Below are 16,041 nucleotides of genomic sequence, written 5' to 3'. Positions count from 1 at the left end.
TTGTTCAAAAAATATTTTGATATCATAAGAAGGTAATTATTAACCTATTCAACGTGTTTGAATATTATATATATAAAATTACACTGACCAACTCTCGGGATGTGTATCTGGTCGTCTCTGTCATATTCTTATATTACTTTCCTCATATACTAATTAAAACATTTTTCATTATAAATAAGGGTTGTGAGTGTGAAATTTTATTCTTACAATCAACTAGCTCCATTGAGTTGTTTTAGCATCTACTAGAGTATTATTTTTCATAGCAATGGTGAGTCAGTATTGGGCTTATCGTAGAGAAATTGCTCAAAACAATGGACGTACCCGTCCTAGTGATGAGCGTGACATTCAAAGTGAGCGCGTCAGTCAAATCCCAATTTTGCATCAATCACAAAATAACCGCTCTACCACACCCCATATCAATCAAAGTGAGCATGAAAACCAAATCCCCACTATCCATCAATCACATACTAATTGCTTTACCACACCCCGTAACAATCAAAATGAGCGTCACAATCAAATATCCATTACCCATCAATCACAAAATAGCCACTTTACCACTCCCAGTAACACCCAAAGTGAGTATGGCAATCAAATCCCCATTATCCATCAATCACAAAATAGCCGCTTTATCACACTTCAAAACAACCAAAATGAGCGTGACAATCAAATCCCCATCACCCATCATCCACAAAATAGCCTCTTTACCACACTCCGTAGCAATCAAAATGAGCGAGAAAATCAAATTCCCATTATCCATCAATCACAAAACAGTTTCTTTACCACACCTCAAAGCATACTGCAAAGATCCCAACATCGTCCTGCAAGCCTTAACAATTTTCCATATGTGACTGTTGTTAATCAGCAACCACATATGACTGCTAATAATAAACAACCACATATGGGTCCATACAAAATAACTCCTTATCATGCAAGTTCAATTCAACAACAACCATATGCAGGTCCACGCAAAATAACTCCTTATCATGCAAACTCCATTCAAAATTCATCCCCCAATAGTGTTGGTATCCAGGGTTTTACAAACAATTTTTCAAATCCTACAAGACCAACTTTTCATAATCCAAAGAAATTTCGATTTGATCCTTATGGCGAGGGTTCTAGTCGTATGAATAACTCTTCTACGTTTAATGATTTCAATCCCCGAATATCTATCAACTTGAATAGCTTGAATGTTACGAAGGATGATGTTATACCGATCACAACTCCACCTTCACGTCATATAATAAAAACTCCTCCTATATTTCATCCTTTCACCACTCGTCCACACCTTTCTATCACAAGTCCTATTTCGTGTAATCTTTTTCATGATAAAGAGCCTAAAAGTTATGAGTCTGACATTAGAGACATCGAGGCTTGGAAAAGGAAAGGTAAGAGTTTTGTTTCCTTTGATGATTGTTATGAACAAGTGTCAAATCAAGAGAAAATGTCACTTATTTTCAAGGATGAAAAGAATGTGATTCCTAACCGTTCAATAATTGAAACTAATGAAGCCAATAAAAAAGATGACGAGAGTTTGGATTTGTCGCTTCACCTTTAAATGATGAATGGGTATTTAATGTCTTTTTCGTTTAATAAATTTTGTCTTTTATTTTTAAGTTAATAAATTTTGTCTTTTGTTTCTCATTAGAGATGTTTTTCTTTATTGTATTTGTTATTTTGTCCACCTAATAATAATTTGAATTACTTTATGTTCTTGCATTTAAATTAGAAAATAAGATCTCTTTAACTGGGTTGTGTATTCTCAAGATTGGTTGTCACTAATATGAAATATAACATAATTACATCATTAATAATTTTGTGTAGAATATAAATTTTATAAATTTAATTTTTAAAATAAAAATATGAATAATTTTTGTAAATTTGACAGATAAATAAGTGAAATTCATTAATGAAAACATTATATATATATATATATATATATATATATATATATATATATATATATATATATATATATATATAATGACATAATAGACGTATCAAATGAAAACTTTAGTTATTATGAGAATTGAGAATTTTTAATAATAATCATACGATTTAAAATTAATGTCTCGGATGTCACTCAAATTTTAAGAGACAATAATTAATAGGTAGATTCTAGTTTAAATACATATCATAAAAATGCAGATTATTGATTTTAAATCAAATGGTTATTATTAAAAGTTATCAATTTTCATAATAATTAAAGTTCTCATTTGATACATTCATACATACATATATATATATATATATATATATATATATATATATATATATATATATATATATATATATATATATATATATATATAATACTTGATTATGATTACATTTACTTAAAAATATGTAAAATAAAATTTATATGCACTAACTTGTTCTCAAAAGATTTATAAAACATATCTTTAGAGTTAATGTCACAAAATAATAACATGCCTTTTATTAAAATATAAATTGGAAGAATTAAGTATATAAACTTATATTTTAAATTTTTACAAAAAACGTAAAAAAAAATTAAAATTTATGACATTTATGACAATAAAATAGACTTAGATAATTTTATCTTGATATATTTTTTATGAATTGGAAGATTAATTTTGACATTCTATAATATAAATATATATCAAAATTTTCACACCTTTTACTTTATTAAAAATTAAATAAAAAACATCATAAAATAATTAATAAAATAGAAAAAATAAGAATTAAAAATTAAAAACTAATTAAAAACACTAATAAATGAATAAAATTCAAAAAGTAAGGATTGAAAATTAAAAACTAATTAAAAAATACCATAAAAATAATGAATAAAATAGAAAAAAATAAAGATTAATATTTTTTGTAAAATTTAAACAAAAACTACTCGTATTACTATTAGAAAACATTAAAATTTGTTAAACTTTTAGTTAAAAATTTATATTAATGTTAAAATTTTAAAAATATCATAAAATCCCTAAAGTAAAATTGACAGAAACATTTCCTACGAAATTACCTGTGGAATTTTAATGTACTTTGGTATTGTACAAAATGTGACTAACGCAACAAAATCTGCAGATTTGCGTGCAAATTTATCTTACTTTCATATATATATATATAAAAGGAGGGTTATATTTACTCCAATACATGTAATTGAGCAATGATGAAGACTATATTTAAGTGTTTTTTTATTATTTTATTTATTTAAATTAAAATTCATAATGAAATAAATTTTTTTAAAATATATTTAATGTACAAATAGAAATTCAAATATTTACTACATGGTCAAGGGAAAATTTTAATATCATTGAAAAAGGAAAAATAAATAATGTATGATATTATTTAAAATTAAGGTCATTATTTTTAAATTTGAAATGTTGAATATGAATATTAAATTTGAACTTATATCATATATTATTTATTTTTCCTTTTTAAATGATATTAAAATTTTCCTTTTGACCAAGTAGAAAATATTTGAATTTCTATTTGTGTAGTAAATATATATATATTTTTTTCATTACGAATTTTAATTAAAGTAAATAAAATAATGAAAACACACTTTATTATAGTCTATATCACACGATAAATCTCTCTCTCTCTCTCTCTCACACACACACACATATATATATATATATATATATATATATATATATATATATATATATATATATATATATATATATATATATATATATATAAAAGAAAAGGGGTGATGCACTGACAGTGTAAAAAAGTTTTACACTGTCAACCAATCACGACCATGTATCCTACCAAGTCATACTGTTATTTTTAAATTTTTGAGATGACATGGCAGATTGATATATTTCCATTGGATGACAGTGTAAAACTTTTTTACACTGTCAGTGCATCACCATTAAACCCTATATATATATATATATATATATATATATATATATATATATATATATATATATATATATATATATATATATATATATATATATATATATATATATATTTGAGTTATATGATTTGCAATAAGGATATAGTTTTGTAATTTACTCGAATTCAATGTATGTTTAATGGTTGAATTTTTTTTCAAAAGTTTGATGTTGATAAGAAGACAAAAATCTAATGGTGACTCAAATTTTAATTTTAATTTTTCTATTAAGGCATTTTAAAACTGTTCAAAAGGTAGAAAATCTACTTAATACGAGAAACTCTTTATTTTTATTTTGTTTTACTTTTACTTTTACTTTTTTTTGTTTAGATTTATGTCTGTTTTTTTCTTTCTTATTTAATGAATTTTTAGCTTTTATAAAATAGTAAAAGTAAACTTTACTATACATATCCAATATTTAATAAAATGAAATCAAATTGAGGAATTTAATAAGTGTTTTCACTATTTAAAAAACTTTAGAAATATATTTTATTTATTATATTGTATTCCAAAACAGTTAATCTATATTATTTACTAGAAAAAACATTTAATATAGGGATATACATTTCTTTTAAAAAATGAAATAATGGTTTTATAACTTTAATATATTTGCGATGCAACTTGAATTAACTTAGAGACAAAAATTCAATAAAAAAAAACTACTTACGGTTTTATTTAATTTATTAAAAAATATTTTAATTTGATAAAATTTCATGCAATTTAATTTAGATAAGTTTTAAAAAAAATTAAACTATAAATTAATTTTTTTAACAATTACGTTTTTAAAATTATTCATGTAAAATCAAATGTTTTAAATAGTAACACAGATATAATTGAATGAAGGTCTAAATTTTTTTATACCGTACATAAATTAAATATTTTGTGTAAAAAATAATTAATTAAACTTAACTTATTATTTGCAATTAAATTATGATAAAAAAAATTGGTTAGCTTAAGCCCGAAAAAGAAAAATTACAACAAAATTACTCTAGAAGTAAAAATTCCATGAATATCCTCCTCATAAGCTTTAGCGATAAAATTAGAAATTTCTTAGAATAATTGGTAACCTCCCTTCATCTTCCTACCAGCCTTAGCTAACTCGTTTACGCAATGATTTGCCTCTCAAAAAGTATGAATTATGTCACTAACCTCAAACTTTACCAAAAGAAGAAGAATTTTATGAACCAGGGTGGAGCTCACATTCTTTTCTTACTAGCCATATTTATGGTATCAACGGCTTTTAAGGAATCAACATTCGTCTCAACTCTCTCAAACCCACGAGCAAAAGTAAGCTTGAGACCTTCAAAAATCCCCCAGATCTCATGACTGAGAGCATTGCATTTTTCTACAAACTTAGAGAAACCACAAATCCATCTTCCTAAAGCATAATTCCTCCACACCCCGATAAGACTTGATCTCCACACGAAGAATCTACATTAAGTTTAACATAGGACTCTCTCGGAGGAAACCATATGATCAAAGAAACCACATGATTCCTTTCAAAAACTTTTCTGTTCTGCATCATAGTCATAGAGTAATCTTACACTCTATCACCAATATAATAAACAATGTTTAGCAGAATTTGACATCCAATAGCCTAGTACTTGCACCAATTCATGTCTTTTTATTCCTCATTGTAGCCACTAAATAGTTGGTTGTGATGATATTTTATATCAAAATTTGAATTTGAACACCAATTTTCATATTTTCTTTCTACCACAAATATTTATTCAATCATGTATCAATAGAAACAAATAATTTATATGTTAAAAAATTGATTTCTATATCCCCATATAGTCAGCTTAATAGCATTTTGGTAACTATTGAATATATATATATATATATATATATATATATATATATATATATATATATATATATATATATATATATATATATATATATATATATATATATGGGGATATATCGAATGAGAACTTTAGTTATGAGAACTGCGAACTTTTAATACTAACTTTAGATTTAAATTAATGATTCAGATTTACATCTGATTTTAAATACATATTAAATAAACATCTTGTTCACCTAAACATTAAATAAATATTTCAAAATCTGAGAGGTACTAGAGGTACTCAAACCCGCTTACAAAATTCGAAAGCGAAACTCGGAACAAGAGAGATTACCAACCAACTGAAACTTAAGCGAGATATAACACTGGCTCTTTAAAAAACTGATAGAAGTTACACTTGGATTTAGAAATTTCTCCAACGAATGACACCACTTCCACGCCTTCATTTTGATACTCCAAACGAGATCTGAAACATTGCAAACTTCGTTATTAAAAATAATATCATTCCTTAAATTCCAAATGCTCATCACCGCCAACCAAAACGTACATTCTAAACTAGCATTCACTCTTTTCTTCTTACTCCTTGTGTGCCAAAGAAGAAAATTTCTCCAAACGTCGAGATCGACATCTAGATGCAGATATGTCCAATCAGACACCTCCTTCTACCCTTAGATATGAGATAATTGAGAAAAAGATGATCCAAAGTTTCCTTCTCGACATAAAAAAACACGCAATAGAGATCGTTAGGAGAAGAAACTATACCTCTTCGAAATAACCAATTTCTCGACGAAAACCTGTTTAGAAAACCTCTCCACGCAAGGCTTTTATCCTCTAGGGGACATCAATTTTCCAAAGTAAATCGAAAACAGATTACATACTACCCTTCAAAAAGGAGTTATCGAAATCCCAGGCCAGCAAGTCGTATCCTGATTTCAAAGTGTATCATTGATGCTTCAAGCGTCCAAGAAATTCCATCCTCGACTTCCTTATTTGGTGCTGTAGCAGACAACAATTAATGCAATTCCAGAATCCTATTTTGCACCAGCTGATCCAAGTTTGGGTCAATTCCAAAACCTCCTCATTGCCATAAATTATTGTGCCAACTCCCCGTACTCTCCATACTTACCTATTTCTTAGAGGTCAACAAAAATAAATCATAGAATAAGTATTTCATACTCGAATAAGTAAGTCAAAGCCCTTTCCAAAAATGGATAGAATCTCCTCTTCTTAAAATGAATCTATAGTTAGAGGCAAAAGCCGGAGTTGATAGTCTTTTCTCCAAACATATAAGCCGAAGTTTTTTCCTCTCAGAGTAATCAAGTGCACTAATAATCGCGAAGTTATCTATTCTCCTTTTCTTTTGCTGAAAAGATAGTACAACATTGAGACCCAATCCTTCTTCATAGTCGGGTCCTGGATACCAAATGTAACACCCAGAAATTTATTTAATTATTTAAATAAATTATTCAAGGATTTAATATGGAAATTCGATCGAAGTTGGGATTTATCGGTATCATCCTAAGAGAATTAATTGGCTTATTTCTATGAAGTATTATTTAATTGGTGGATTGACGAAGTTGTAGAAAAATAATATTGGAATAATATGTTGCTTGGACGATTAAATTGGTAGTCGAGTATTTAGTTGGTTTAATCGGAGAAATAATATTAGAAATAATACTATTATTTTGGACATTATATTTAATTAATTCGGTTGGACTTAGTAGTGGTGTGATAACTAGCAAATTTGGAGGTGTGTTTAGTAGGCCCATTAAAAAATAATAATAACTATATTATTATTTGATTTATTGGATTAAAAGGAGAATATATGGAATTAGGTTTCTGTGAAAATAAGGTTTTGGCTTTTGGGAGAATAGATGGTGAAACGAAGTTGCTGACAAAGAGGAACGAGGGTTTGGCAGAGGAAGAATTGATCGTTGATTTTGGGGAAAAGGCAAAGGCTTGCACTCGATCGGATATTAGAGGCGATCTCCATATACAAGGTAAGGGTGGGGTTCGAATTATATAGCCGAGAATATGATGATTGTTATGGGATCGGGGAGTATGAGTTTGCTGTGAATGTATTCAATTACGATAAACTGCATTTTCTGGAAAAATGATTATTGATGTTGTTCTATGAAATTGTTGATTTGGAATGTGTCCTGTGAAAATATTTGATGAAATCGATTCTTAATTATTATGGGAAATCATATTGAATTATTCTATAAATTTTGGTGGATCGATTTATGTTGCTAGAAAATTTGATGAATGAATAAACTGGGAAAAGTGAATTGGAAAGAAGAAACAATCTGGAGACGGGGGTCTCCAAATGGTGGTGGGACCCCCTTGTAACTGAGACGAACGTCTCGTGGAAGTGGAGGAGGACGTCTCCTTACTATAGGGAGAATAGGGGTGGGAGCCCTTTGGTGAAGCAAGGTGGGCGGGTGCCCTAGTGGGGAAAGAGGAAAGGGACACACGTCCCATAAGGGTGGGGGCCACTCCCTTTATTTGTTTATGATCGTTGGTGGGAGAGTGAGGGGAGGGACGTTCGTCCCTATGTTGTAGGGTCCAGTGAAAGTTTGTTGTCTTATTAACATTACATTGGATGTTTCAGAATTTTAGTAAATATATTTAGTTTACTATAATTGTTGCGATGAATAAACAAATTAGCATGATGCTTTGTAGTTGAGCAAAATTGGTTGTGATAGTATAGTTTTCGATAGCAGAAGAGTATCTTGTTGCAGTAAGTAGAATTTGATAGAAATAGTGTAATTAATTAGTAGTAATGTAGTAACTAAAAACAGTGTCGAATAAGTGGTATTAGCATATTTAACCGATATAATTAGTTAATCGGAATAAGTCAAAATTTGTAGGATTGATTCGTATATACTTGTAGATATTTTTGGCTGGTTCATTTTGTTATAATTATGTTGAATAAGTTTGAATTGCAGGTACTGTTGAAATAAGTGATTTTGTCTCGAATTTCGGACAAGTTTTGGCTGTAGGCTCAAATAGCCATAGTTGAACGTTGTTTAAGTTGCGGTTTAAGTTGTTGTTTAAGTTGTTATTGTTCTGATTTCGTTGTGATATTGTCAAATTGATGTCGTCCATAACGCCGCATAACATTGCATTGATTAAGTTGGCCTATAATTGTCTTATTAACATTACATTGGATGTTTCAGAATTTTAGTAAATATATTTAGTTTACTATAATTGTTGCGATGAATAAACAAATTAGCATGATGCTTTGTAGTTGAGCAAGATTGGTTGTGACAGTATAGTTTTCGATAGCAGAAAAGTATCTTGTTGCAGTAAGTAGAATTTGATAGAAATAATGTAATTAATTAGTAGCAATGTAGTAACTAAAAACAGTGTCGAATAAGTGGTATTAGCAGATTTAAGCGATATAATTAGTTAATCGGAATAAGTCAAAATTTGTAGGATTGATTCGTATATACTTGTAGATATTTTTGGCTGGTTCATTTTGTTATAATTATGTTGAATAAGTTTGAATTGCAGGTACTGTTGGAATAAGTGATTTTGTCTCGAATTTCAGACAAGTTTTGGCTGTAGGCTCAAATAGCCAAAGTTGAACGTTGTTTAAGTTGCGGTTTAAGCTGATTTCGTTGTGATATTGTCAAATTGATGTCGTCCATAACGTCGCATAACATTGCATTGATTAAGTTGGCCTTGATGGCATTGTTTAAGTTGGCCTTGATGACACCTTGTTTAAGTTGTTGAAATGCCTCGATAACCTGGCATTTGTTTAAGTTGGAAGTTCTAATCCAAATGGTACCACATGCATTGCATAGTTTAGTCGCATAATGCTTCGTATGTTGTTTTGTTGTTGCTATTAAGTTGTTGCTTTTAAGTTGTTGATGTATTATAAGTTGTTGTTGTTGTTGTTATTTAGTAGTTGTTGTTGTGATAAAGTTGTTGTTATAATGTTGTTGTTTGGTGATTACTTATCGTTGTTGTAATAATAGTAAAATTGTATGATCCTAATCTAATATATCAGTTATCATACTCCTGTTTATATTATTGGATATCTCACCCCTTCTGCTGGTGTTTCCCCTACCATGGGAAATGGACAGGTACTCCAAATTAGTTGTGGATGTTCGAAGCATTCTTAAGAAGTCTTTATGTTGCGTACGATAAGTCGAGAGGGTCTTGCTCTGATATGTAGCACTCGGGATGGGATTACGAATTTTTCAATGTTGTTATTACTAATTTAGTTGTTAGATAATTATAAATTTGACGTTTTGAAGTTATAGTTGTTCTAAAAAGTTGTTAGTTGAATATTAATAATTATAAGTTGTTTCTCAGTTGAATAAAGTATGATTTTATGATTCCGCTGCGTAGTATTAAGAGTTGATTTAATTTGAAGAAAAGTACATGTTATATTCTAAGTTGAAACGTAACATCCCTTGTGTTGTTTGTGAAATTTTATACTCTGATTTTAATATAAACGTTGGATAGATTTGGGGTGTTACACCAAACACACCGTTGCTCTTTCACTTTCACCTCCTTGAAGGATAAAGGACTTAGTCTTGAGTTGTAAGAAGAAAGAATTCGGTGGAAATGAACCCTAGACCATTACTTCTAAAAACACTCTTACAAGAATGAGCACATCCCACCGGGTCTGAAGAGGAGCAGAAAGCAAGATGAGCCTCAAGATTAAATAGTTTCACTAGCAAGAAGCATTCCAAGAAATCACCCCAGTTAGTGGCAAAAAAGATATATCAAGGTACATTGGGGGGGGGGGGGGGGGCGAAAGGATATCAATCCCTTATCCATGGTGTTATCTTGAGAAGTGTGGGCTAGAGAAAAAAAATATTAAATAAGAGCTTTAAGGAAACCTTCCAAGACTTATACTCAGTATAAAATTAGAACACCTTAATGAAATCCCAAGCTTCTTGATGAAGCTCTGAGGGGGAAACCTTCAAATGGTCCATGACGCCTTCCTCAAAATCAAAGAATGACAAGCGTATCCCTAACCCGGAAAAAGGGCATTCGTATAAAGGAATTGAGCAACCCTCGAAAGAGCTGCATATCCTCTCCGCCAGACCTACTAGAAGGACCAACCAATTCGGGGATCCCCAATAGTGATGTCAGCTTTTGTGAAAACCTCAACAATGTTCAAGATAAAAGGAGTCCAAACCACTTTAGCGACTACCCAGTGGTATCTATTGGCATTAGCCGTCTCAATTAATTGGAACTCCTGACGAGTCAGTATGTCAGCTTTATAATGGTTTCCATGGTTGACCCAAGATACAACGTCAGACTTTTCCTGACACTCTAGATGATATGCAGTTTAAGAATCACTAGGAATTCAACTAGTCACTCCCCGATATGTTCTGACAAATTTCTCGACATATTTTCTCCTTTCCCAAGCATCTTCCATTTCTATGTCACTTAAGACAAGGGTAGGCATCGATTTCTCGATAAAACTCTTAACCCTGCCAGTCTTCTCTTAGAATAATACATCTGAAGGATCTCTAAAAGGAACTTCATCTGAAAAATTTCTCCAAACGAACCTTCCATTTACGAATCATTACTCAAAAGGATGACTTCTGGTTTAAAATCTCCACTGATAGAAGGGAAGAAATTCAATTCACACCTCATTCCCCTTTTTGAAGATAAAGAAGTACTACTCTCTGAATCACCTTATATGGTAATATGGTTATCACTCATGGTAGTGGGAATATAGAAAAATGCTTAAATGAAAAAGCTGAAGGGAAGATAAGGCACCTTAAAATATAAAGTTAAAGGCAATGAAAGCAAAAAAGGGGTGAAAGTCGAGCCTTTGAAACTTAGAAACTTTGAAATGCGACGATGATTACTCTTAGAAAAATGCTCTCAAAGAAGAGTGAAAGAAACGAAGAAAACAAGGGATATTCAATTTGAAATAGGGCAAGAAAGTTTCCCCGCTTTCTCTCTATCCTTATATATGCAAAGGCATTCAAGTGAATTGAATTAGAAGTAAAAGGAAAATGTCTATCTACGGTTAGATTTCACCTTGGAAACCTAACCAAACTCAAGTACACTTAAGTGCATAGTAAACTGCATCACACCACTCTAAACCTTTTCAGGTCACACGTCAAAGAAAAACAACGAAACACGTCAATGATGGGACTACATTAAATGCTCATGATCCCTATTAGCTTTGGTAAAACCAAAGAAACTCATGACAGGATAACTACTCCCAAGGACCAGCCACGTTTGTCGAAAGACTCCCCCGGCATCCAGAATATCCAACAAAGTCTTAGGGGCAACTGTTGTGTATTGGCCAAAGTCCCATGAACATCTGCTCCACGCCAGCCAAAGGTCCAATAGCACAAGTCCCATTATTTCACCTGCTCCACTAATCCCAAGGTATAAATACCTTCATAAAGATTTTTCAGGTACACAATCGACAATCTCCATTTTCATACAATTATTTTAAACCCTAACTGACTTGGGGTTGGAGTGCTAACCAAGAAGGTACTCCCTTAGATCCACTATGTCAGAGATGAAAAACGTCGACTCAAGATCGACACCGTTCAACGACATTGTTTCAAGGTCGCTTTCTCTGGTTCAAGAAGCAATGTGATCACAACCATCGGTCCACGATATTCTCACGTAAAATCACTTGCGAAACTTCGTTCCACCGTAATTTCCGCAACCTCATCCATTTTTTGGTTCCACAACGAAACAAAAGTCATGAAAGTGTTCACTAAAATGATAAATGTATTAAATGAGAAGATTAACTTGTACAAGCACATAAAAGCTTTTTTAAAAGATAATGATATGTTGTGTAAGTAAAGATACTAATTATTCCAATTAGAGAAGCAATAGGTCTCCAAAGAAAAGGGAGATATTGGAATTTTTTGAATATTTTCTTATTCTTTTCATTATTGCAGTGCATAATTCTTTTCATTTCTGATATGTTGGTGCATTTATACCAATATCCAATCTCAATTTATCCTTCCTAGGTGTAGTAATCATATGACTAGGAACAACGAGTGGTTTCTTAAAATTTGATGATTTTGTGAGAAAAGACATCATGTTTTCAAATAATAATAAAGGTCAATCATAAAGGATTGAAACCATGTTTATTAGAAATATATGGAAGAGATTCAATCATCGATGAAGTTCTGTGTGTTCCTCGCATGAAAAGAAATCTGATAAGACTAAGTCAATTACTTGAGAAGAACTATTCAATGAAGTTAGTGAATGGATGCCTAGAGGTTTATGATGCAAAGGCAAGTATGATCTGGAGGGCTCGTTTGTTATGTAACAAGACCTTCAAGATTGGTATCATTGTTCTTGACCATCAATTATTTACCTAAACAAAAGTTTCAATAATTTTTTTTTCAATAAGCAAATTTATTGGATCTCGATAAAACGGTTACAAGCAGTACACCATTATGGAGTCCAACAAAAATGAGAGACCTTACAACCTGAAACAGTAATGGTGAAATGTTCTCTAGGAGGTAACCTGTTCAGAATGTATCTCCAACCAACCAATTTAATGTTAGAAGGGAGCTTCATTTTCCACATCGCTGAGAGAGTTGCCCTTGCAGCCTCTGGTAACACGACATCCACTGAGCCAACAGAGAAACACTTGCAGCAGGACTGAACCGAAAACAACTCGTCGGCCTCCACAATTCCCACCCGAACTCATCCTCGGAATCCTGCAAAATCACGGCCTGATGCGGAATGGACATAAATTCTGACCAGATGCTAGCGTCCATGACTCCTTGATTTAGGACCAGGTCCTGAGCATTCCAAAGCCATAATTCTTCCTCCCACTGACCTGCCTTGTACACACTCATTTCCTTCTAATGAGATACTACGAAAACATCCGGGAAGGTGTCCTTTAAAGATTGGTTTCCCAACCACTTGTTGTACCAAAAAGATAACCTGCTACCATTTTCGGTCATGCATAAAATACAAACAGTGGAATATTTACCGCAAGAACCGGTACCAAACTTCACCATAATAATTTCCTTCCACCATATAGAATCCCCTTTCTCGATCATGCATTCACGCTCTTGTTACTAATGAACATCTTCAAAATACTGCTCCAAATTGCATTGTTTTCCGAGATAATTCTCCATTTCCACTTGCACAAAAGGGCCTTATTCATGACTCAAATATCTTTAATATCGAGCCCCCCTGCTTCCTTCGATTTACAAACAGATTTCCAGCTCACCCAATGTACCGATCTTTTGAGCTCATCTCCTTTCCATAAGAACCTACCTTGGATACTCCTCATCTCCTTAATCACCTTCGACAGGGCTTTATAGAAAAGACAATGTGTACAGGGGAATAGAATTCAAGACTGAATTTAACAGGACAACTCTCCCGCCTAGAGAAATATTTCTCCCTTTCCAACTTGATAGCCTCTTCCTCAAATTACTCAAAACTTCCTTCCACATAAACACATGCCTCAGGCTATCACCAACCTAGACTTCCAAGCAGGGTCGGCCAATCAACGCAGAGGTCCTGTTCTAATTTTTAAAATTGGCCCAAATTTAAAATATAATATAATTAAAATAATTAAAAAAGACACATAAAAGTTACATTTATGTATTAATCAATAATATATTTAATTATAATTATTTTGAGTTTTGATCTATCTCAATTTTTGTATGTATTGAGTTTTTATTATAACATTTTTTGATTTATTGGATTTTTATGATAACATTTTATTTATTTTGATTAATATTTATGAAAAAAAATTGAACCTTTTAAAAATTTGGGGCCTCCTAAAATTTGAGGCCCTGTACTGTAGCACTTCCTGCACATGCATAGGGCCGACCCTGTTTCCAAGAATTTAAAAGGCAGATTACTAATGTTACACGATAAGAAAGAGGAAGCAGTAGTTTCAATAATGAATTGGTGGTGGCACAAGAGGTGTGGTCGCCTAAATTTCAAGAGCCTAAGTATGCTCACCATGAATATAATGGTATATGATTCACTACATATCAAACCACAAGATGAAATGTGTTAAGAATGTTGTGTAGAAAAGCATACTAAGAGATCATTTAGATGTGACTTACCATTAAAGTCAAAGAAGAAACTAGAGATGGTATATATGCTTAGATGAGTTTGACCCTTTTGAAAAAAATCCACGGGAGTTAAAAACTACTTCTTGTCTTTCATAAATGCATACACTAGACACATGTGGTTGTGTATCTATCTAAAAAGAAAAGCGACATGTTTATATATTGCACTTCAAAGTTTCCACATAAGGCTTGGATGGTGTTGTCCATTTCAAAATTTTTGGCTCACTATGTTTTAGGCACGTTCTAGAGAAAATTAGGAGGAAGCTTGATGACAGAATTCAATTGATGGTTCTCATAGTTCACCACATTCCAAAATTAAAATTATGTATGTGAGTGAGAATTGAAGAGTTAGAAGTCAATTGATAGACAGAATCCAATTGATGAATTTTTATTTTGAAATTTTTTAAAAATACATCAAATTCCCAAGTATTCAATTAATTAAATAACTAGAACTTGTTTATAATTTACTATATTAAAATATTCAATATTCTTTGAATTATTTACAAGATGTTATTTTGAAAATCTTTAAAATCAAAATTACTTATAAGGATTTAAAAAGTATGTGATATTAGTTATTGATCGGTCATTCAATCATGTTTATTTGTCATTTTACTACAATTTTGAGAATGTGTTAATGAATAAAAAAAGGGTTTTAAAAATAATATGAAGAGTAGTATATGTTGAAAAAAAGTGAATGTGTGTGCCTTCATTGTTAAGTGAACACAAAGTAAACGGATGTAAATACATAAAAAGAAATATCTATGTATTATTGAATTTACTTGAATCAAGATTACACAAACCTGAACTTTAAAACAACAAAAAAGAAATATCTTTGTATTATTGAATTTCATACTTGAATCAAGATTACAACAAACCCGAACTTTAAAACAACAAAAAAGAAATATCTTTGTATTATTGAATTTCATACTTGAATCAAGATTACAACAAACCCGAACTTTAAAACAATAAAAAAGAAATATCTTTGTATTATTGAATTTCATACTTGAATCAAGATTACAACAAACCCGAACTTTAAAACAACAAAAAAGAAATATCTTTGTATTATTGAATTTCATACTTGAATCAAGATTACAACAAACCTGAACTTTAAAACAACAAAAAAGAAATATCTTTGTATTATTGAATTTCATACTTGAATCAAGATTAAACAAACCTGAACTTTAAAACAACAAAAAAGAAATATCTTTGTATTATTGAATTTCATACTTGAATCAAGATTAAACAAACCTGAACTTTAAAACAACAATAAGGAAAGTGCATAAAAAACAAGAAGAAAAAGTTGCTTCAAATAT

The 16,041-nt window shown here is 30.9% G+C and overlaps 1 protein-coding gene across 1 annotated transcript; it reads left to right on the top strand.

Annotated features, from left to right (window-relative positions):
* Positions 1-265: 265 nt before the first annotated feature.
* LOC131619754 (uncharacterized) lies at positions 266-1,555 on the top strand. The gene has a single exon (XM_058890819.1). The coding sequence runs from the start codon at positions 266-268 to the stop codon at positions 1,553-1,555; it is 1,290 nt and encodes a 429-aa protein (XP_058746802.1).
* The last annotated feature ends 14,486 nt before the right edge of the window (positions 1,556-16,041 follow it).

This window comes from Vicia villosa, linkage group LG7, assembly GCF_029867415.1.
Source record: "Vicia villosa cultivar HV-30 ecotype Madison, WI linkage group LG7, Vvil1.0, whole genome shotgun sequence".
Taxonomy (NCBI): Eukaryota; Viridiplantae; Streptophyta; class Magnoliopsida; order Fabales; family Fabaceae; genus Vicia; species Vicia villosa.
Note: the sequence above shows the minus strand (reverse complement) of the source record. Positions and strands in the feature narration are given on the sequence as shown.

Bases quoted from the DNA above. Each gene is read 5' to 3' on its own strand.
- LOC131619754 (XM_058890819.1), top strand. From the start codon at position 266: ATGGTGAGTCAGTATTGGGCTTATCGTAGAGAAATTGCTCAAAACAAT.